The sequence below is a fragment of the Sceloporus undulatus genome, chromosome 1 (assembly GCF_019175285.1).
Source record: "Sceloporus undulatus isolate JIND9_A2432 ecotype Alabama chromosome 1, SceUnd_v1.1, whole genome shotgun sequence".
Classification (NCBI taxonomy): domain Eukaryota; kingdom Metazoa; phylum Chordata; class Lepidosauria; order Squamata; family Phrynosomatidae; genus Sceloporus; species Sceloporus undulatus.
The window spans coordinates 68,122,842-68,147,381 of record NC_056522.1 but is presented as its reverse complement, the minus strand read 5'-3'; the positions used below and the strand labels follow the sequence as shown (position 1 = coordinate 68,147,381).

Below are 24,540 nucleotides of genomic sequence, written 5' to 3'. Positions count from 1 at the left end.
TACTGGATTCTCTCTCTCTCTATCAGTAACAATGCTTTATTAAAAAAGAACTCCACATGTAACTGGGGTGACCAGGACAGGGCTATCCACAGATGCTCCTATCGCAGATGGCAAGGCCATAGAGGAAGGGAGCCGACTGTAACAGAGTTGGGTACAATCTGCATAATGGCAACAAAACCCCAAACACCAGACAACCTTTTCCGGTGGTTTCATGTAAATAGGAAGACAGAACCAAACTCTGAGGGACCCCACAGGCCAATGGAATAGAAGTTCCTCAGCATCACATTCTGGATTTACACCTAAATGAACGAAGAAACTGTAAAACAGTGCTCCCAAGTCCTATCCCAGCAAGGCAACCCAGATGGATGTCATAGTTGATGGAAGCAACCATGAGGTCAAACAAAGTTAAGTTAGAAATGTCCCAAGAGCAAGTATAAATAGAGGGACATAGCAGTGCTTGGAGATAGTTAAGAGAATTTTATTTCACCCTGAGGATTTTAGGAGCTAAGGCTAAGGGAGACTACTAGGAGATGCAGTTAGAAGAGGGATTATATACCCAAGATAGGGAGAGATGTTGATTGTACCCTGAGGAGTGAAGAGTTGCTGAGGCTAGGCTAGGCTGCTATGAGGGGCAGGTGGAAAGAGTTTTTTAGGTATCCAATACTGTATAGGGATGAGGGAAGTTCTTAATTAAATTGTTGTGGTAATTTTCTGCGGGAGATAAAGTACCTGGTGACTTGTGTCACCAGAAGGGTTAAAAGATACAGAAGATAAATAAAGGTTCTGTGAGAACTTAAGACTATAAAGAAACATTTATAAAGCTATAAAGAAACAACTACAAAGATAAGCAAAAGAAACTGTTAAACTGTGTAACTACTAAAGTATTTATCCATTGTATCCATCTTGAATGCCATCCACTAAGAAAGATACTTTATTCAACCAGATTTGTAAATGAAGTCCTTTTGTTTATCAACAAGTAGTTGTCTGAAGTGCTTAAAGAAATATATTCAAAACGCTACCAAGAAAGAGAAAATACTTTTATTAGTTGGGACACATCAGAGAGCGGGTGTGTAGTTATCAATTAACAATTGGTGTCAAGCTGTTGGGATTTTGATAACTCAGAGGGCTGGCATCTGAATAGAGTTATAGTGTGAGAGACACTAGAAGTGAGAACTGAGCTGGAGTGTTACAACACAAATTAGGTGGCAAACTAGTGGGATAGTTGCTATCCCGTGAAATATTGGTGACAGCAGTGGGATATGAAAGACCCATTGGGCTGCCATCTGAGAAAGGTAGTTGGGTGGGTGAGTCTCACCGTCACACAGCCTTCTTCAGGTAAGCTGAAACTCTATCTTGTTTTAATGAGGCATTAACCACTCCCTCTACCCACTCATCCAGTCCCTTTCTAGCTTTAATAAGCCAGGAAGAGCAAGGATCTAGGACACATGTGGTGGCTCTCACCATTTCACTCACTGTTGGCACACAGCCACATCATTCCCAAGGAAATGTACCCTTCAGGGGAGAATGTTCCCCACCTTTTCTCTAGGGTCTGTTTATAAATAAATTCAGATCCTATAGGCATCTTGTAATCAACAAATAGCTAATGTTAATCCACATTATTATTAACTATTTCTTCCTTCTCTTCTAGAAACACCTATGCTGCATATTTAATTCCATTTATGAGGCAATGAGAACACCACTGCTATTTGTCTTCATTTTGCATCTATAGTTAATGAACATTTTAATATGATCACCAAGCTGCCAGTTACTTAGTATCAGCAGGCAAAGAGATGCAATATTAACAAAAGCAATTTTGGCTTGTATTTCCCCCCTAGGACTCTTTGTGATACAAAATCCTAGGTAACAAATTTGACACTAGGGCTATGAATTCAGAGAATTCAAACTCACATGTATACTTGTGTACACATGCATAATGCTAAACGAACCCTCATCTCATCTGTGAAGTTGTATAGTAAACAAGCTGACTTGTTAAAAGGCTGCATGGCTCTTTAGTTTTTGAACAGTTCCTACATACCACAATCTAGATCTGCACATCTGCCAATCTAGATCTGCCAGAAGGAGCCCTAGTGGGGCAGTGGTTAAATGCCTTTACTACAGCCACTCACTCACACATCATAAGGTTGTAAGTTCAATACCAGCAAAAGGGCTCAAGCTTGACTCAGGCTTGCATCCTTCCGAGGCTGCTAAAATGAATACCCAGATTGTTGGGGGCAATTAGCTTACACTTTGTAAACCACTTAGGGAGTGCACTGATAAGCGGTATAGAAATGTACTTGTTATTGCTATTTCACATCCCAGTACCATCATCTATCATGGGGGATGCAACATCAGGCATGCTGTGCAAGTGGGCTCTGTGTCTCTCCTCTGATACCATCTATTAAACCAGTCTTTGCTGGTGTGTGTCAACAAGAATCTCAGTCATTGGGTTTTAAAGAGGTGCCAAGGTTCAAAGGTAAAGCACTGAAGATTGCATCTCCAGGTAAGATAGTGGAAGACTCTGAGATCATTCCAACAGTATGATTCCCTGCTGGCAACAAGACAGTATAAAAAGTCCTGCAGCAAAATGTTGCTGCACCATGCATCCCCATCTCACAAAAAGAGAATTCCTATTCAGGGCTCCAGCCAGTTTAGAACAGCAACCATATATTGCAGGGGAAGGAGGTTTTGAACAGTTAAAGGACACCACCCTCCATCCACCCACACCTGGAACTAAGATCTTCCTCTGTTGTGCTACAAGGTAGCATGTGATGGGCAAACTTTTGCACCAGGAGAACTACTGTGAATCAAGAATACTGGGCTATACAACTAGTTTGACCCGTTAAAAGGCAGCTTCCTACATAATTAAGCACTAGTTTTCAGAATACTAATACTGAACATTAAAAGGTCACCTCTGCATTTTAACTGCTACTATCCCGGCCTTAGAAGGACAGAAGAACAGGCTGTACCTGATGGACTTGATCTCCTTCCCACTGCCATTCCCTTCTCTTTTTGTGTCATGTCTTTTTAGACTCCAGTTTACCAAATGGGAGGAATTTCTCTTAAATTCAAATGAAAAGAAAGTGGGGCCTGAATGTATTCACTTAAAGTCACTAGTTTAGCGCAATTACGTGAATGCACATTGCGTTCGAAATGGCTTACCACTGCCCGAAAATAGCATGCCATTGCCTGAATTTGTGTGTGGCAGTCTATCACGCAATAACGTGAAACCCCATGATAGCGTTCAGATTGCCATTGAATTATACTTCCAATTTCCCTTGTCTGATAAACTCCACTGTAAGCCTGAGGGCAGGGAGCTGTCAAGTTAAGCCACTCTAAGAGCCTTTGTGTCTGAGAAGTGGTGTATAAATATTCTAAATAAATAACATGATAATTGTATAGCTATATTAATGCAGTGGGACTGGGGAACAGAAAAAATGTGTCCTTTTCCCTCTTTGTTTCCTCTTGAACACCTCTGAATGAAAGGGAGTTGAACTTTATATCACACCTCCCACAACTCATCTTAAACCCTCTCTCCATCTGAGGAAGTAGACTTGATAGCTACAAAAGCTCATGCTGCCAACCTCCTTCTTTCACTTAGTCTCAAAGGTTCTACAAGATCTCTCTACAGACTAACACAGCTATATCTTTGAATCCTCCCTCCATTTACTACAGCCTTTTAAGGACATAAATAGGCCATTGCCCTCTTGCTTCTTTTTTCTCCATTAGTTTTCTTATCTAACACCTCAGTCTTTCATGGCCTGGATTCTGTTTCTAATCCTCACTAGAGTAGATCCACTCAATCAACACCTTTCAATAAGTGATTGAATGTATCTACTCCAGTTGGGACTAACCAACAGGGATTCCAGCCTATTAATTCTCAAAAGCTACAGATCATTGAAAGGCTATTAGTTTTGTTTTGTTTTTTAAGCAAACATTCTTTTCATTAAAATTTATAAACTCAGTGCATCTGCATATTTGGGTAGTCCTAATTTCATTTTCAAACTGACAGACATTAATCAGCCAACAGTTTGCTGTTTGAGGGAGTGATGTTTGAAAACGGAACAGCTGTTGCTACCATCATTATTTTTTCTGCAGCTGAGGGGAGGGTATCCTAGACTTGAGTCTCTCTTGCCCACTAACTCAAGAGGCAGGGCTTCTACTTTATCATTTCTCTGCCCTAAGTGGGGGAGAGCTCAACCCTCCCACTAGTGAAAGAACATAAGTCTCTATGGATCTCCGCAGACTTAAGGACCCATGTCGCAGCTGATCCAGAGCACCATCTTCTCAACTAGACCCCATCCAATATCAACAACCCTACTGGATGAGTAGTATACCCTGCCAGCTGCTGCAGAAAAACAATCTGCACAGTAAATACCACAGTTCTGTTTTCCTGCAGTCTAGGAAGTATATTCTTGACTGGGACCCACCAAATCAGCCATCCCTAGTCAGATATCACCTGAAGCACACACCTCCCAAAGGCTAAAGTAGCTATGAATTGAAAACTCCATCTGCAAGTTTGAGAAGGACCTGGTTACTTTGACCATGGACTTTCCCAAAATTAATTCAATGTTTTGTCTCAGGAGAGTTCAGGCTTGATTTGCTCTAAGATTCCAGTTATTTGTCTTTTTAGCAGTTTCATGGTATCCCTAGAACTCTCCTTTCAAACTTATGCAAATGTTCTTGTGTAATAGTTTTTTGTGGGTTTTTTGAGCTATGAGGCTATGTTCTAGAAGAGTAGAAAAGGAATAAACTCTTCTAGAACACGGCTTCATAGCACAAAACCCCCACAAAAACTATGGATGCCGGGTATGAAAGCCTTCGACTTTCTTGTATAATCTTGAGCATTACTTTGTTTGTCTGGGAGATCAGTGCAATGATTAATGCAATCCTTAGTGTCTCCTTTCTTGGGGACTGGAATGTATATTGAATGCTTCCAGTCTGTAGGCCACTGTTTTGTTTTCCATATTTGATGGCAGATTTTTGTTAGAATTTCAACAGATTCTGTCTCTACATCTTGAAACAGTGCTATTGGTATGCCATCTGTTCTTTGTGATTTATTTCTCTCAAGTGCTTTGATAGCCTTTTCCACTTCACTTTCCTTATTTTTCAGATTCCCCCCCCCCCCCCCCCCCGTATCCAAGTCCCTTCAGTTTCATAAATTTTCAACTGGCACAGTTCACTCCATGACAACTGTCACCCAGAGGACCTTTTTGTCAACAACCCCATGATCATCAATAGGAGTTGATGTGCATGTGGCCACACTGACATGACCGTGTTCATCTAACACGCAGCCAATGATGATAGTGGGGCAGGGGCATCCACGGATGATTCAATCCACAGCTCGCTAGTCCGCCAATATGGAGGGCTGACTATATCTCCCAACAGATCATTCCACAGTCTAGGGGTTAGTTTTTTGTTGGTTTTTCGGGCTATATGGCCATGTTCTATAAGAGTTTATTCCTGATGTTTCACCAGCATCTGTGGCTGGCACCTTCAGAGAATGCTAACCAGAAAGTGAGTGGGTTTATACATACTGTGTGACCCTGGGAATCACTCCTCCTGAGCTTTGAACCTGGAGGCCCAGGTCTCTGCAGTGACCAGGAGTGCTTTTGCACATTTAAAACTTGTGCGCCAACTGCACTCGTTCCTCGAGATGCCAGATCTGGCCTACATGCCTCGGTTACATTCTGTCTGGATTACTGTAATGCACTCTACTTGGGGCTGCCTTTGAAGAGTGTTCAGAAACTTTAGCTGGTCCAAAAGGCTGCTTACAGAGGCAGGTTATAGAGATGACACAATACCCCTGTTGAAACAGCTCCACTGGCTGTCAGTTTGTTTCCAGGCACAATTGAAAGTGCTGGTGATAACCTATAAAGCCCTATATGGTTTAGGTCCAGGATATTTGGCAGACCGTATCTCCCTATATGAGATGGCCCAGGATCTGAGATCCTCAGGGGAGGCTCTTCTCTCCATCCCACCACCATCACAGGCACGGTTGGTGGGAACACAAGAGAGAGCCTTTTTTTTGGCTGCCCTAGACTGTGGAACTCCCTGCCCAGGGAGATCAGAATGGCCCCTTCCTTGATGGCCTTCTACTGACAGGCAAAGATCTTCCTCTTCAGATAGGCATTCAAAATAGAAAGCATTGAAAGTATGGCCTGGGGTGTTTTAATGTGTTTTAAACATTTTTATCTTTTTAAACTATTTGATATTTTAACATAAACAACATTTTATTATTATTATTATTATTATTATTATTATTATTATTATTATTATTGATAAAGAAGCACCAACCTGAATCACAAACTGTTGCAATGTCTCCTGTTGTTTCACTAGCAGATACTGTTGTTACAGGGCTCTTGTGTCCAGCAAGACTTTGCACATAGCACAACCTATAAGAATCAGGGTTTTAAAAAAATTAGATTAGATTACAGCATTAGTAGTAGCACCAATTAAAAGTAACACATTGTTTCATAAACCTGTCTCTCATGTCAATTTTGTTACTAAAATTTTCCAAAGTACCAACATACTAGGTTCTGAACATATGGAATAGATGCAGAGTTTACATATTAGTTTATGATTAATGAAACCAAGCCAATAAATCCTAAATTAATAAAAATGTAGAGGTTCAGTACAATACATATTTCAAATGGAATTATTCAAAGACCTGTTTACCTGTTCAAATCCCATATGATGCAGGTTCCATCTTGGCTTACACTTATCATTATGCTGTATGGCTTGCAGACAAACAAGCTAGTAATCTCTGCAGTATGGCCATAGAGATGCACCTGGGATTCCATTTCAATCTCAGAAGGCTGAAAAGGAACAAGATCACCATATGGTTAAAATTTACTATGCAGGACAAGGGATGAAGAGGGGAAAATAATGTCCAGGAAATGAGATTTCAGCTTGACATAAAGAGGTAGATGTTTTAGCAATTAGTTTCAGATTTTTATGGATGGATTCAGCCATCAGATCTGGCTACAATGACACATGCCTTGATTACATCCCATTTGGACTACTGTAACACACTCTACATGGGGCTGCCTTTGGAAACTGTTCAGAAACTTCAGGAGCTGCAAGAATGCTGACTGGGACCAGTATAGGGAGCATATTAACTCCTTTGCTGAAACAGCTTCACTGGCTACCGGTTCATTTCTGGGTACAATTCAAAGTGCTGGTCATGACCTATAAAGCCCTACACAGCTAAGGTCCAGACTATTTGAGAGACTGTATCTCCCCATATGAACCTGCTAGTGCCCTAGGATTCTCAGAAGGCTTCCTCTCTGTCCCGCCACCATCACAGACTTGCCTGGTGAGGACATGAGAGAAAGCCTTCTCAGTAGTTGATCCCACCCTCTGGAATGCCCTTCCATGAAAAGCAAGGCTGGCTCCCACTCTGCTTTTGTTGGTAAGCAAAAACAGTTTTGTTCAGGCAAGCTTTTAATGTGTAATAATGGATGGCTTTTATATGGGGTGTTACATGGGCTCCTGCGGTTTTATTGTGGTTTTAATAACTGCAATTTATATTGTTTTTAATTGTTTTATTGTAATATATCTGTTAGAATTTTTATTTGTGAGCCGCCTTGGGTCCCTCTCGGGGGGGGAAAGGTGGCATAGAAATCAATCAATCAATTGATCGATCAATCAATCAATCAATCCACAACTGGAAAATATTCAAAAATATAAATGCCAAAAACACACCTTTATTTTGCCATTTAGACAAGGGGCACCATCTTATTATGCCACTGTATATAATGGGGCCTGAGCATCCATGGAGGGTCCTGGAACCAAATCCCAGTGGATATCAAGGGGCCACTGTACTGAATTAGTAGAACTTTGGTAAGCCAACATTTATGTCAATTCACTGATTTAATGGATCTATTCTAGTTGGAACAAAGACATTTGATGACTTCTATTTATACAGTTGTGTTTACTATTTCACTAGTTTGTCAAATAAGCTGTTCAAGGCTCAAATCAATGGCATTTGTACCACTTTTAAAAAACAAACAAATGTAATACTTGGCAAAAAAGCTAGTGGTACAGTAGTATAGCATTCTCTATTAAAGGTAGCTTCTTCAGATCTCTGACATAGGAGTTTATCACACATGGAGAAAATCAGGGGCTTAAACAGTCGTTTTCCCGGGAAAGTCGTGCTATCGCAGTGAAGATTTTCACACACAACACAATTAGAGAGGACTTATTCCAGGAATAATCATCAATGGGATTTCCCCATGAATGATTAGTTGCTGGTTATACCCTGGTTATTCCCCAGATAAGTTCTCTTTAACTGTAATATTGTGTGGAAATCTTCACCGCCATCACACAATTTCCCAGGAAAAACTATTGTTTAAACCTCCCATTTTCCCCATGTGATAAAGTCCATAATTATTAGCATACACAAAAGGCACAGATGACCATTAGAAGAACGACAGTTACAGGTGAGCAACCTGTTCCTCTATATAACTGACCTGTTTCAGAGCACACATTTTTGCATAAATAATTGATAATTCTTTGCATAGTGAAGAACAAACTGCTGTGAGGGGGGAAAACCCTTTGCTCAACCACACAATTTAATTCCACTTTTCCCTGCTTTAAAAGTTAGAGCCCTCCTCCAACCACCATCTTGAGGGGGAGAGAGGCCTGGCCTGGAAGACAAAGAGCCCTCCTCCAACCACCATCTTGAGGGGGAGAGAGGCCAGGCCTGGAAGAAAAAGAGCCCTCCTCCAACCACCATCTTGAGGGGGAGAGAGGCCTTGCAATTTTTTGTATTGTTTTGCAATTTTAATGTACACCGCTATGATCATTGCGGAATAGCGGTCTATAAATAAAAATTATTATTATTATTATTATTAGAGTACTAATTAAGTTGCAGTATGTTAACACAAGAAGCTGACAATGATAGACAGCAAAGGTGAGAGACAACAGCTAAGAGTTTTCCTAGACACACTAGTTATGGCAGTGTCACAACTCCAGAAACAGGGCTTGCTAGACTTCAGCAGGCAATAAGCCAACACTAAGATTTCTTGTTTAGGAATGCAGATGGTCTATTCTGCTCATATGGTTTTACATATCATACCACTACTAAGGCATTTTAACAGATTACTCTAGTTTTAAATGCACAAAAAATGCCATGAGAACAGTGTGGAACTGCAGAGTTATGCACTTCAATAAGTTACAAATTAAGAGTATGCTTGGTATTTCCTGTGCTGCACTGAATCATGATGTTCCCCATAACTCTTATTCAGCTGGGAACAAAAACCAAGACAGATGCTAGTCAACATATTGTCATGCCATATGGCTTTGTCTCAAGAAGCTGTTTAGGCACAGAAGCTGCACTGCAGGCTATGTCAACTATGTACAAATGCCAGAACTGTGGTGTTTCCATAAAGGAAGGACACACCTGAGCAGCAGTAAGGGACGTGTTCACTTTTATACAGTTCACATATATAAACTGAATGTGGATCCAAACTAAAATAATTTATTTTGAACGTAACACATTTTTATTAAGATACTATTTTCATACTGTAAATAAAACTATTTTTGGTGTTCAGCTTGAAGTACTGGAAGAAAGGGGTTATTATTTTTTCTTGTATTACTAATCAGATTTTTTAAAAACCAAAATTAGTTCCAATAAAATAGTTTTTGGCTTGATATAATGTTCTGAAGAGTAGTTAATCTAACACCAATATTATTATAATTCAAAATTTACAGCAGGCATGGAAGTATCTACTTTTGATGGGCACAGGTAGCACTGATGGTGGGTTTTAACCCTTTCCCCAACTGTTTTCAGATTTTTTTTTAAACCATTAATGCCACAGCAAGAAAATGTATAGGTATATTAATTTATCACATAATCTGATCACAGATATCCTGCATCTCATGTGAATTGGCTCCAAACATTCATCTATCTAGCAAACTATGAAAAAAAGAACAATTTTGTGCAACTACGTATATTATATTAGATCATATACAATATAGGTGAATAGAAATTGGCAGGTAAATGGAATGGAATTGGAGGCATTTCCTTTTTGATTCTAGGAAAAAGTATGAGTACCCATGAGAATTTAAACATCTACAACAGTCAGGCTTTTAAACAGCTACAGTTTCCCCTTTCATTCACTTACTGTACTACTAGTAAATCTGTTCATATATGCTGTGATGACACCACATTTGCTACCGGTAAAAAGTTGACAGCTGTCTGGCACCCAAGCACAACTGGTTACCTTAGATATAAACAAACAAACAAAAATACACAAGACATTATAAACATTAAATTCTACATACTTTAGCAAATTTACATTTCTTATTTCTTCAGCTATGTTGTCTCCTTCCATTATATAGACAGACATACAATAGCTAAAGTTTTATTAGCCACAGAGATGCCTACACCTAGTTAACTAGGGGTAGAAATCCAGTCAGCACTGAGTTATGTAATTTATGTGTATAGAAGGACTCCTTTTCCTAATTCAAAGGCAGTTACTCTGTGATACATAGGTAGTTCCATGGGAGAAGGTGTAGTGGTGCCAGAGACAGTTTACAGGGCAACATAGAGGAACTGGCTACTCAGAAATGCTTCATTGCATCAAGCTTCATTAAATTCACTTTGTGAAGGGGTGAGCAAAGTGCTGTATGCTGCTCCCACAACCATTATTATGAGACCCAAAGATGACTGTGGACTCAACCCCTCTCCCTTCAAAAATAAGGTTTTGGGGAAAAATAGCCATTTTACCCCACGAAGCCTCTAGTGGCGAGAAGAGACAATTTCAGTGCATTCTTTCCCTAAATTGTTTGAGGCACAGAGGGCCTCTGCCCCCAATAACTGGAAAAATCCCTTGCTGGGCTATAACAAGTGGGAGTATAGAGAAATTGCTTCCTGCACTCCCCTTCCTCAGGACTTCTTCAAAAAAATAAAAAATAAAAATGGGGGTATTAAGGTTTAGGAAGAATGGCCTCACAAGGTCTGGTAAGAGACAAAACTGGTATTAGCTAGATGTCTATTCCCTACAATAGAGGGATAGGATTGTGCTACGTGCTCTACTCATTTCATATCATAATAAATCATCCCTGGGGCTCAGTACACCACATTTTTTCTAGTATATCCAAACAGGTAAACTATGGTTTGATCTTATGACAAACCAGAATATGAAACTTGCATCAGACCCTGATTGGCATGCAGAGGTAGAACCAGTAGCCTTGTGCAAATGTTAACAAGAAAGTGTGCTTTTAGTAAACCATAACAGAAGCTACACATCAAAGGAACAAGAACGGAGTAAATACTCACAAGCCTTGTTTTTAGTTTTAATAACATTACATATGTACAAGGCTTTAGTTGTAAATGTGCTACAACTGTTTTTTTTCTGCAGTGAAATGACTGCTAAACCTTAAGATTTTTTCATACATTGCATGTTATAGATGAAAAGTTACTTTGCAAGACAAGAATTAAGGAGTTATACCTGGTGAAACTGTGAACTTTGTATAAAGTTAATTGGAGGTTCACTTTGCTTGCTCTTCAGTCTTAAAATATTGTCAGCATAACCCCAACTTAGGATTGCTGACCACTGGATATCTGTACTGTGCATACTTCTAACACCTGCAACAACAATCAAGATAGTCAGACAAAATAGAAAATTCCAATGATTCTAGGTTACAAAAAGAATTGCTCTGGCCGTGCTTGGCTTTTAAAATAGGCATTAGAATGTTTGTGCAACAATTTAAGTATTTTTAAAAAAGAAAAATAACATGGCTATTTTCAACTTTAGTTATCTGAGCTACTCATATCTTAGTATCAATATCGCGGACACTTCTCAGAGATCACAAACCTTTAAAACTTTTAGATTTTTAAAAAATATATCTGTTTCCTGCAATAATCAATCCTTGTTAAAGAGTTGCTGCAACCAAGGTCACATATGAGCCATCGTGACTGCAAAAGAGATTTCAAAGCATGCTGAAAGCTAGCTGCATGTACTAACTTTCAAATCGACCAAGGATATAATTACATCTGTAGAACCATTTAAGTTTGGATGCAGATGCAGTTAAAATTGTTTCAAGTCACATGGGACCCACAAATTCTTTCCCACATAGCTCAGCTTCCATACAATTTGGGATTTCAACAACAACTACCCTTCCCAGGTAGCACATGTCCCAATAATATGTAGATTGTTTCTAAATGTTAGAGATTAGACAAGTGTCAAGAACTGCCTTTGTCCCCAGACTTCAGTAAACAAGTCTTCTATATTGCAAACAGTAAATCTTCATTTCAGAAACACATAAGTGTTAGAGGGAAGGTATCTGCAGACAGAAGTGCCATCATCAACCAACACTGGCATAAAATTAACAATGCCCCACCCCAAATTTTTGCAGGCTTCTCCTAAATTTGTTTACTAATTAAAATGTACAACCCCCCTTTTTGCATGCCCCCCACATTTGTTCAGCTTTATTTCCTGTAGTAATTAATGCTTGTTAACAAGTTGCTGAAAAGGATATTTCAAACATACTGAAAGTTGGCTGCATGCATAAACATTCACATTGACTCCTTGGAGAGCCTGCTACCAGCCTGTTTCTGTTTCCCACCAAAATACTCTGAGAAGTTTCCTCCTCCACATGTCTGCACATTCCTGCATCAGGCCACAAGCAATCCTTTCAGGCACCAACAATTACGTCTATTACTACTATACCTCCCATCACTCTCATTATTTCCAAATAAGCATGTAACAGTCTCACATATCCAAAACACTAAATTTGCTATATATTACAACAACCATGGCAACAATCTTATGACAGAATATGCCAGATTCTGACAACAGTAGAGCAGCTAGATAATTCTGTTGGCTTTATTATTTCTTTTTCCAGTGCTTCTGTTCAGACCACAATAACCTAACATTCTTACCTTGCTCTTTGCTATATATCATCAGAAGACAGAATTTTCGGGACAAACCACAAATAGCTCTTGTGGGCAGAGCCTGCAGGGAACCAAATCTTTCTCCATGTGGCTGGCTAAAGCAAACCACAGGATCTGGGGCACTAGGAGAACCTACATATTCTCCCCACTTTAAGCCTTTGATCCAAGGTAAAGGACTCTAGAACAAAGACAATGAAATAAAGCAGTAGTCAGTAAAGGAACTGTAAAGAGTCACTCTAGCTATGCCCTTTAAGGTTGAATATAAATTATTTAGTTAAAGATAAGGTCCTACAACAAGAAAGGTAGGAGGACAGAAAAGAAAGCCACAATTCAGAAGTAACAACTCCAGACTGACAAACAATAGTTTATTTAAAAAGAATAGTTCTGGTCTCTATGCTAGTTTGCAGGGTAAAGAACAGTTCTGGTCTCTATGCTAGTTTGCAGGGTCCCCTTGAACCATTTTCTCAGTTCAAAGTAATGGAATCTATGGTTTAAGCAACCATGTGTTGCTGAACCAGGGTGTGAAGAAAAGATGGAAGGGTGGGGGTAGAAGAAGCATGTCAGCAAATAGAATAGGAATTGTTCACTGGGACTATAATATCTGAAGCAGCCATACTGTAAAAGGACAAATTATCTAAAGGCAAATCACATCAGACTGATCTTTTTATTTTTAGAGTAGATAACTGGTCTCCTAGGAAAAAGAAATGTAGTAAAGATTACCTTGGATTTTAGAAAAACATTTCTGAGAAGAAAGCTAGTAACAGTATTTGATGAAGTTGTACTAGTGGAAGTGTTAATTAAAGCTTTACAGAATAATTTAAAAGAACAAAATTCTTTCACCCCCCCCCTTTCTCAAGGCAACCTCCCTTACTATGCAAACATTCATAGCTATCAAAATAAAGTAAGCAAACACCCTGAAACACAAATAATGATTTGATGGTTTGCAGTCCAGAAAAAAAAAGGGCTTCCTATCCAAAGAAAACAGTATAGTGGGAAACAGAAGATTAAGTCAGGCTCTGAGCCTAATTCCCTTCGAGATGCTCTCTTGCCAAGTTTTTCCTAAAAAAACACAACAAACCTTTTTCCCCTAATGGGAAAAAATCCAGGGTGCAGTAGCTGTTACATACTGAATTGTGAACAACCTTGTGAATAACATTGATACATCCTTATGAATGATATACCGGATATACAATCTCTTTGGTATGCTCCCTTGTTTCTCTGAAAGCGAACTGCACTAATAATCCCATGGCAGCAGGGAGTTCTCCTTCCATAATGAGTTTTGATCCAGGTCTGCTGACATGTGCAGTGTGGAACAGCTGGCGAGGAGTTTGTCCGTATGTTTTTATCATTGTCTCTAGGGCTCTTCTTTGAACTGGATCTTCGACAGCTGATACATCCATGCCAAAGTACGTCTAAAATATGAGTCAGAAAGAAAGAAATAAGGTGCATGGTGAGTGGGTGGAGGCAGATGGATGAGAGGTCTCACTATATAATCGGAGGTGGTTGAGTTGTGAGTGCATATCATGTGCTTGAGACTTTATTTGACCCTTATCGCATAAGAAAACAAAGCAGAAATGGTACCAGAGAGTAGCAGCTTTCTCTGTGCCTTACCACACGTTGTAGTGCTTCCGTTCTCTTCCTGCAGTAAATGACTTTAAAAACATGTATTTTTTTTTCTAGCTGGAAGAATCAGTTCTTCAAAAGACACACTTTTACAGGCAAATCAAAGATAATATAAGAACTCTTATAAACCTAATCGAATATTGTGAAAAAAGACCTGACAAACATGTGGCCGTAATACTATTAGACGCTCAAAAAGCTTTCGACAATTTGCATTGGGACTTTATGTTAACAGTACTAAAGAAAATGGAATTAGGAGAAAATTATGTAAAATGGATAAAGGAAATCTATAAAGACCAAAATGCCAAAATATTGATTAACGGTGAAAAAAACTAAAAGTATCCAGATAGAGAAAGGGACCAGGCAAGGCTGTCCATTATCCCCCTTATTATTTATTACGGCATTAGAAATCTTAAATAACAAAATTAGACAGGATAATAAAATTAAGGGAATAAAGATCAAGAGTTTTGAATACAAAGTTTTAGCATATGCAGATGATTTGGCGATTATCTTATCAGACCCTGTGGATGATATCTCACAATTGCTAAACACAATAGACGAATATGGTAGATATGCGGGTTTAAAGATTAACCGAGAAAAAATCGATTATATTACCCTTAAACATAGATCAGAAAGAGTGTGAAAAAATTAAATCTATTTCCAACTTTGAAATCAAAAATAAAGTTAAATATTTGGGGATTAACATTACCAGAAAAAATTCAGATTTATTCAAAAACAATTATATACCCTTATGGAACACTATTAAAAAGGATTTAAAAAATTGGGGGAAACTGCAAATTTCTTGGCTAGGGAAAATAGCTGCAATACAAATGTGTATCACTCCTAAATTATTATTTCTATTCCAAAATTTGCCCATCATAACAAATGATAGTCCGTTCAAAGAATGGGACAAAGAGATAACCAAATTTATATGGGATAAAAAGAGATCAAGAATCAAACTCAAAATATTACAGGACAGTAGAGAGAGAGGAGGAGTAGGGTTGCCAAATTATAGATTATACTATCATGCTTGCTGTCTTGAGTGGATTAGAGACTGGGTCCAGCTTAAAAAAGAAAAAATTCTACAGTTGGAAGGTTTCGACAATGTGGTAGGTTGGCACGGTTATTTACTATACGACCAAATCAAAATAAACAAAAACTTTAACAATCACTTTATCAGGAAATCATTACTAAGAATCTGGCAAAAATACAAACCTTATTTTGTAACTAAAATTCCCGTCTGGGCCTCGATAAACGAAGCCTTTTTTAGAAGAGAAAGGATGAAGGACACAGACTGGGTAAGATATAAAGATTTATTGAAGTTAGAAAATGGGCTTCTGAAAGTAAAAACAATGGAGGAAATGATAGAAGAAGGTTTTAACGTAAATTGGTTTTTGTATAGACAAATTGTGGAGCGATTCAACCTGGATAATAAAAAATACCAAATAGAAAAAGAGGATACAATATTTGGAAGATTAATGACGGACGATACAACACAGATTATCTCCAAATTATATTAATTGTTATTAAAATTGGAAACGGAAGATGAAACGGTTAAGCAATTCATGGTAAAATGGGCACAGGACCTCAAAACACCAATCATGATGGAAGAATGGGAGAGAAATTGGAAGGTTAGGCTGAAATATACATTGAGCACAGAAGTAAAAGAAAATTATTTAAAATTACAATATAGATGGTATATAACGCCTGAAAAGTTAAGCAGGATAGACAAAAATAACAGGAAAGAATGCTGGAATTGCAAAGATAAAAATGCAAATTATATTCATATGTGGTGGGAGTGTAAAAAAATAAACAGTTTCTGGCACCAAATTCATAAGGAATTGGAGGTGCTTCTGAATACAAAAATAAAATTCGAGCCTAAATTTTTCCTGTTGGGGATGGTAAATGACTCAAAATTAGAAAAGGACTATGGTAAAATTATTTTTTACATGATTACAGCCGCAAGAATGGTAATTGCCAAAAAAATGGAAAAGCAAAGACGCTTTACTGTTAAAGGACTGGTACATGAAAATATTTGATATGTTTCAATCTGATAAACTCACAAATACATTGCAAGGTGGAGATGAATTGAGATGGGAGGGTATCTGGGCACCTATTATAAATCACTGTGAAGAACAAATAAAGAAAGCACCAAAATAGATCTGTATAAGGGGATTTGAGTAGAAAGTAAAATGTAACGTGAGTTCTGGATATATACAAGGTGCTCACTGATATAAACTTATAAGTCAACGTTTAGTCACAAAGATGGGACAGATTCTACACAAAGGAACTAGGTGATGAGAAGTGTGAGAAAGAAGATATATATATATATATGTTTCTCCTTCTTTTCTTTTCTTTTTTTTTCTGATCAAGTATAAAGTAAATGTTAAGTCAATAAGGAAAGTACATAATAGACAGCTGTCTTTGATTTGAGGGAGGGGAAGGGTTTTTAAATGTAGTATGTTGTAGTAACTGTATGTATAGTTGTAATATATATGTGATGGATAGTATGATACGGTTTATGTTTATTTATGTTTTGTTATGTTTGTTTTTAACCAATAAACTTTAAAAAATTAAAAAAAAAAGACACACTTTTACAACCATCTACCATGAGAAGAAAACTTAAGCATTACAATGTCATACAGTAAGGCACGGAGAAAGCTGCTACTCTCTGGCTCTTTTTGCTTTGTTTTTTCATGTGATAAAGGCTCTTTATTAGGTAGCATTCTTAAAATAATCAGGTACAATGTAAAGCTTGAGCAAATCAGTACCAAGGCTCCAGGACTAACTTTTCTACTTTCTCTTAGTTTTCATAATCATCTAAACAAAGCATGTAGCACACAGAGCAGAAATCTGAGAATTCCAAAACTTGAAAACAAAGCAAACCAGTGTCTTCTGACTGCTGAGGTGTACCTGGCGTTCTGTGCCAGCAGTCCATGATATCTATCCATGATTCTTGGCAGCCCAGCACAGAATGGCTGCCACCACATGCTCTTGGCGTTAAATAGGCCCATAAGCATGGCTCCCAGCCTTGTGAGATCAGCCAATCCTGCTAGGCTTGGGGCAGGACTTTGGGAGATCTCACAAGATCTTCTGAAGCCGGAAGTCTTGCATGGTTTTGAGACTTCTGGAAGCAGCACCCAGCACAACAGGGGACTCCTCTGGCATGTGTTGGGGTGAGTCCTTCTGGCTGCTGTGGTGTTTCTGGCGTTGTGTGCCAGCAGTCCATGACATCTATCCTATGTCATTCTACCAGTTAGTCAGTTCTACAAAGTGAAATTTTTGTCAACGCAGATTGCTATCTATTCCATATTTTCTTTAGTACAGGGGTGGGAAACTCTGGCCCCTCCATTCCTAGCTATACAATAATACTTTCCACAAAACAGTTTCTACCAGAAATCAAAGCAAATAAGTTATGAAAAAATGATACTTACAGCAGGGTGAAAGACATTGATAGCTTGAACTGAAGCCTTCCCTTTTTGTTTATACCCAAATACTAAATCAATCCAGTGACAGATTGTTTGGGAAACATGATCAGATTCTAAAGCTTGACGGTGGATTAGAATAAAAAGTCGGGGGTCATTTCGAGCCCATGGTGGAAGGTTCACATGGTTAACTCGTTCACCATTCTGACGTACCCCAAAATCAAATCCTATAAAAATAGGCAGCAGTTTATACTAGCTGGTTTACGTTTGCATGGTCAATACAATACATATTTAATATTAGTATTAAAGCATGTTAGATATGTTATTATTACATTTTTATACAGGTAAATGCCTAAAGACCTTAAATGCACCAGATGAAAAGCAACTCATTTACAGATTCTTCAAACTGTTTGATTTTTATAAAATAATGTTGTCTATTTACTAGAGCAATTAAGGTAAATTATAGGCATGGATGTCATTGTATAGTACAATGGACCCTTACTTTACGCAGGGGATCCGTCCTCCACCCACCCCCCCCGCGTAAGGTAAAAAATATGTATGCCCAAGCCCCATTGAATATAATGGGACTTGGGCGTGGTGGTGTGGTGCCATTGATTGTATTGCCGCACGGCTTCAGAATAAACTGAAAGCCGCGTATAGTGTGCCCGCATATGGCGCAGATGCACTGTATTTGTAAAAAAGTAAGGACCTGTTTGGAGGGGGTTAGTATACAGAATATTGGCAGTGATCAGGGATTGGTTGAGTAAAAGGATGTTAAAAAGGCTAGGTGGATGTCAGTCAGAGTGAGAGTTTAGGCTGTCAGAATTAGAGATGCAAGTGCAGTAATATTAAAAAGGCTAGGAAGAAGTCAGTTAGTCAGAATGTCAGCTCAAAATTCGGAATTAGTAAGGGATATGAATTAGAGATTTTAGGAGAGTTAGTCATGGTCAGAGATAGAGAGTAATTAGATTCAGATTAGTTACTTAGAGGGAGGAAGGGAGAGGTATGTGTTGAAGTTGAGAGCATGAAAGGGATGTGTGAGTTGGAGTCAGTTGGAGTCAGTTAGGGTCAGGCAGCTATTAAACTTTGGTTTAATAAATCATTTTAGTATTATCTACGTATTTTTCCTCTGACAACACTACAGAAGGGATATTGGAAAGCTTGAGTTCAAACAGTGTCTGTGGTGGCAGCAGGTATTTAACGGTGACGGTGTCTAGTAGGCAGGTTAAGTGACTAAAATCTTGCTCAGGAACTCTGAGAGTATCTAGGAAGTCTTCATATTTGATGCCACAGCAGTAGGACAGGAGAAGATTCTCACACTGGTGGCAGAGGGGTGGGGATAAACAGAAGTCTTCATAATTGGTGGAAACTGTGGGATAAATAGAAGCCTGCACAATGTCCAACCAGAAGAATTCTCACAAAAGAAGCTAGTTCTACCCAGAACTGCTTGTCTTTTCAATTTCTGCCTGAGGTTTCCTATGAGCGAAGGCATTATGCAAGTTGGCTTGGAAAATGTTAAAAATGCAAAGATATTTCCCAAGCCTCCCCTCCCATAGTGGCTCATTCTAAGGACCCTTCAGAGCCAGATGCTGAAAAGGAAGGCAGCTATGGATACAGCCACCTTCTTCTGGAAGGCATGTACTGAACAATCTGCAGGAGATTCTGTTTTGCTGGAACTGAACAAGATCTCAGCCAATTATATTTTAAAAAGCTGATATTGATCGCTATTTTCTCAACATACCTTCTCTGTTAACTAAAAACTCGGGTAGATAGAAAAATTCTGGAATAAGCTCCTTTACATCAGTCATGGATTCATATGATGAGAGGCGCCAAGTTGTATTAGTGGAGTGGAAGGTTCTGTCTGGAATATCAAAACTCTGGTCTGTAAAATAAAGCCATATGAAACTGGTTACACTGTAGAAAGTAACATGTCATTATAACTATACATTTAGAGATGTTCATAATGGTAGAAAGCCAAACGAATACAGATTAATTTTACCTTATCATGTGTCCCAGCATATGGCGGTACCATGCATGCCACACATGTTACAGGAAATGGAACATTTCAGCAAGCCAATTATTTATTAATTTCTAAGGATTATTCTATGCTCATATTAAAATCACTTACTAGTGTTCTGTGTTTTGTAGCTAGACCATCATAATCAATAAATTTATTCATACAACTCCTTTCTGTACAATATAAGTTTTGCAGCAGCTCGTACTAGCCAAATTCATAAGACATTTCATTTGTGTCTTCAAACAACATAAAAGGTATTACTGGTTTGTGGATTTTGGATGTTATTGTATTTTACTACATGGCGAACACAGCTACCCATAGATACATCATAACTCAGTATCCACAGAGTTGACAAAATAGCAATGAATACCAAACAGCTTTTATACAAAAATGATCAATAAAAAAAATTCTATCATGAAAACCTAGAGTAATTTTACCTTGATAAGCTAAAAACATCTTTGTAAAAGGAGGCATTCTAACCAGGAAATGAAGTACTGTTCCGCTATTGGAATAATGAGATCCATAGTGATAAGGCTGCACGGGTGGCATTGGGTCATCTTCTCTAGCTCCTTTACGGTACTCTTCTTCTAGATACTGCAACAAAAAGGACCCAAAGAATAAAGGTCAATTTCTGTCCAAGAAAGCAATCCTATGAGCAATTGACAATGTTTACCTGCACTAATATATTTATTTTAAGCATTTAATACTCTTCTTTGTAAGCTGCTTTAAAATTCATTTGACTCAATAGTTTAAAAAAGAAAAGCTAACAAGCCAGCATTATAAATATCAAAGAACTGTAACAGCTAAAATGAATATTCCATAATAAAAAAAGTGATGATCTTAAAAAACCTGATCAAATAAAAAAGGCTTCACATGGCATCGATATGACAACAGACTTGTTGGCAGTCAACACACTGTGCAAACAGTATTCCATAAGTGGGGAGCCATAGGAGAGGTGGATCTCTCCTCAGTCATTGCATGCTTCACTTCTGAAAGCAAAGAATTCAGAGAAGAGCCTCTAAAGAAAATATCCTAGTAATTGTGTGTATTGTGTAACAGTTAGCTTGTTACACAATGCATTACTATATCCAGACATTCATAGACAACAGTAGCAAGGTTTCCTTTAAGTAAGTCTTACAGTTGGTGCTCCAACTATAGCTACAAGACACATTTAGGACACGAAGGCGGTTACAAACGGCCCTCAAGGGGCCGTTTTCCCGCCGCCGCCATTCACTGCATAGGGAAGCCCCAGCGGCCAGACCGCAAGGCTTCCCCGTGCAGTGAAAAAGGAGTGCCAAAATGGCGCTCCTTTTCGAAACGTGGAAGTGGCGCTGCGAGGGGCGGAGCGCACCTTCCTGGTGTCACTTCCGCCGCGACACGTCTGGACGCACAGCGTCCAAGAGGTCAAAATGGTGGCGCCCATGTGGATGGGCGCTGCCATTTAAGACACGCTCCGCGCGTACTGGGAGAAAGGGCCGTGAGGAAGATAAGAACCTTCCCAACCCTAATACGGCCCTTCTTAACCCTAGTTAAGCGCGTACTTTATGGTGGTTTGTAACCCGCCCAAGGTTATTTGAGTTTCTGATGACAGGGCCAGATCTAAGAACATGCTGAAATGGTTACTCAACCTGATCATTTGTATATACAATCCCATTCAGAAACAGTTAGACGTCACTTCCCACTAACAGAATCTGTTTTGTCTGGACTGAAATTAGTTTGGCAAATAATGTCAACCAGCATCCCATAAGGTTAGCTCACATGACACTGCCGCCTAGCCTATACCTGGGATAAGATTTGGAATACACCTCTGTTGCCCCAACAGTTGTGAGAAAGTCAAGAGAACTGTTCACTCAAATGTGGTATTTCCACATTTCTAATTGCTGCCCCTGTGCTGACCAAAAGGTCGCATCCATTCTTCACTTCCTATTTCTTCAACTGTTTTTTACTAATTTGGGATAAGTTGGGTTTTGGAGGTCAGAGGGATCAGGGGAATGTTTTAAGGCATAATATTAATAGTATCATTCATTCATTCCATATATTCATTCATTTCATTTATATCCCTGCTCATTTGAGCCAAGGACCCACGGCATAACACTCCAGACAGTGTTTTGTTGTGTTTTACATATTTTTATCAATTTGTTTTTAAAAACTGGTTGGTCTGGGGGATTTCGGACTGCTCAGTGGGACCACCAAAAGAGGATGGGGAATAAATGTGGTATATTATTTCCCCTCTTCTGCACTTTATCAGCAAAGAAGCATCCATTACAAAGTCATATCACTATTTATTTTATAACTGTTTTGTTGATATATTTTCATCTGTAAACATGATTTACTATTTGGTACTGTGCTAGATTTTCTGCTAAAACAAAAGGTGGGGCACCATCCTGCTCTAGAAGAGAATTACTGCTTGTGGAAGTTTCCAGGAAAAGCCATTCATATTTTCTGTTCCCCTGAATTTGGGGGAAGGGGTTTTTAAAGTTTTTTTTTTTAAACAACCTTGGAATCTTCATGTGGTCTGAATGATTCCCACCCTGCCTTACTAAATGAATCCTACCTACTAGGAAGGGGATAACTACTACTTAGCAATTTTTTTTAAAAAAAAGCAATATTTTAAAAAGCAGATTGTAATACTCTCATTAATGAGGTATTTTTTACATCAGCTAAGCAGCCAACACACCTTTACAATCTGCCTTGTAATATTTAGTTCAAGACAACTGCTCCTTGAGTATGACTAAGTAGTTCACCAGGTTGAAGTTTGAAAATGAGCAAAGGTACACAAGAAAAATATCCCTTAAGACCTATCAAACAACACTGAGGTCAGTTGAGAACAGGCATGCAACTGTCTCTTATCAGAGCCTGTATGGGAAAGAACACTGAATCATATTTTATTGACTTTCACTCATATAAATCAGCAGCCAAGTATGTGCACACATTCTTGCAAAAAAAGTTTTATAGAGCTCTTTTTCCATACCAAATTAATACCCACAGCAAGGTTGTGGAATTCCTCTACATGGAAGGCAAGGTTTTCCTCCTATTTGACCTCTTTTTGCCACCAGAATGGCTAATGGAAAAGGTCTTTTAATTGAGGTATGATTTATTTCCATTATTATTATGTTTTAACTGCCTTTTCAACATTTAATATAATTGTTTATTTGTTTAACTTTTGTATTATTTTAACTGTATTTAGTTTTATCTCACATTATGAGCTGCCTGGATCCATATTGGGAGAATCACAAAATATACATTAAATAAATAATGACTGAATAAAAGTTTATTCTGAATTTTATTTAAAAGGACAGTTTAAGTATTTTAAATACCTTGTAAGTGTCCACGTAACGGTCTTCCTTTTCTTTTGACTGCACAGCTATTGGTTTGACCAGATTTCTGAAATTAAATATATATATATATATTAGCATGTTGTCAATTCCATAAACTACTGATAACTTACTGTAATTAAAAATATGACAAGAAAAAAAATCCCCCCATGAATTTTACAGCAAACCATAATTTCATCAGTAAATCACATTGAAAGAATGAGCTTTAAACATTTACTATTACCTATAAATAGAAGGATCATTCAGGTCCAGGGTCTCACTGGTATAGTCAGAAAGTATAAAGGGAAATACTGGATACTGCATGAGATCATTGAAAGAACGGCCTGCATGTTTATTTAAATGAGTAAGGTACTCAAAATTAGTGATCTGTCCAGTGTACCACAGGTGTGTTAATGCAGTAATATTTCCATATTCCAGGAGATTAGGGAGGTTGTTTGTTAAGATGTTGTGGTACACATCATCACGCACCTATAAAGAATAAAAATATTAAACTTTTTTAAAACATAAAAGGATTTAGCCTTTTTAACCACATATATTTTCAGTTGTCTATTTTAGTACCTTAGCCACCTATACTTACATGCATCCTTAAAATCTTAGCACTAGTTTCAACACTGTTTAGGCAATCATCCAAACTTAAAACAGATAACCATTCTTCACAAAGAACACATACACCAATAAACCTTTCATGCTATTTTATGGAATATCCCCACTGCTATCTATGGGGCAACTTCAGAAAGCAGCAGGTAATAGTCATCAAGATTGGCAGTAATGCCCCAAATAATTCATTCAAGAGAAAATATGGAGTTCCCTCAGTCTTCAGCAATGGATTATGAAATCTTTTTGTTTTGTCAGTCCACTGAATGAAACTGCATTTGTAATGAATTCCATTTTGTGTTTATTAATGTAGTGGTGTTGAATGTTAATTAGTTGATTGTATACTTCTTTGACTTTTTTGGGGGGGGAAATCATCTAACATTGATTTATATTATGTTCTGATCAACAGAACTCGTTAAATTGCTGCAGTAACCCCTGACCAGTAATTCCCCCCCCCCCGCGTCAGCATTGTATGCCGGCATGATAATTTTATTATTTTTATTGAATTGTTTTTAATGTATTTGTGTGGTCTTTTGATTAATTGTATGCTATTGGATGCTGTTCACCACCCTGATTTTCAGAAGGGCGGTATACAAATAAAATTTTTATTATTATTATTATTATTATTATTATTAGACTGCCAAAACA

General features: G+C 38.2%; 1 protein-coding gene across 2 annotated transcripts in view; it reads right to left on the bottom strand.

The window, feature by feature from the left end:
* The window catches only part of LYST (lysosomal trafficking regulator), a 135,389-nt gene that overhangs the window by 3,229 nt on the left and 107,620 nt on the right, over positions 1-24,540 (bottom strand). For both annotated transcript variants that reach the window (XM_042469256.1, XM_042469265.1), the window contains exons 40-50: positions 23,522-23,766; positions 23,281-23,347; positions 20,401-20,557; positions 19,688-19,828; positions 17,956-18,173; positions 14,083-14,313; positions 12,890-13,079; positions 11,457-11,593; positions 10,128-10,226; positions 6,676-6,815; positions 6,295-6,392 (exon numbers count right to left, since the gene is read on the bottom strand). In XM_042469256.1, the coding sequence (XP_042325190.1) occupies positions 6,295-6,392; positions 6,676-6,815; positions 10,128-10,226; positions 11,457-11,593; positions 12,890-13,079; positions 14,083-14,313; positions 17,956-18,173; positions 19,688-19,828; positions 20,401-20,557; positions 23,281-23,347; positions 23,522-23,766 (1,723 nt within the window). The remainder of the gene's footprint in view (positions 1-6,294; positions 6,393-6,675; positions 6,816-10,127; positions 10,227-11,456; positions 11,594-12,889; positions 13,080-14,082; positions 14,314-17,955; positions 18,174-19,687; positions 19,829-20,400; positions 20,558-23,280; positions 23,348-23,521; positions 23,767-24,540) is intronic.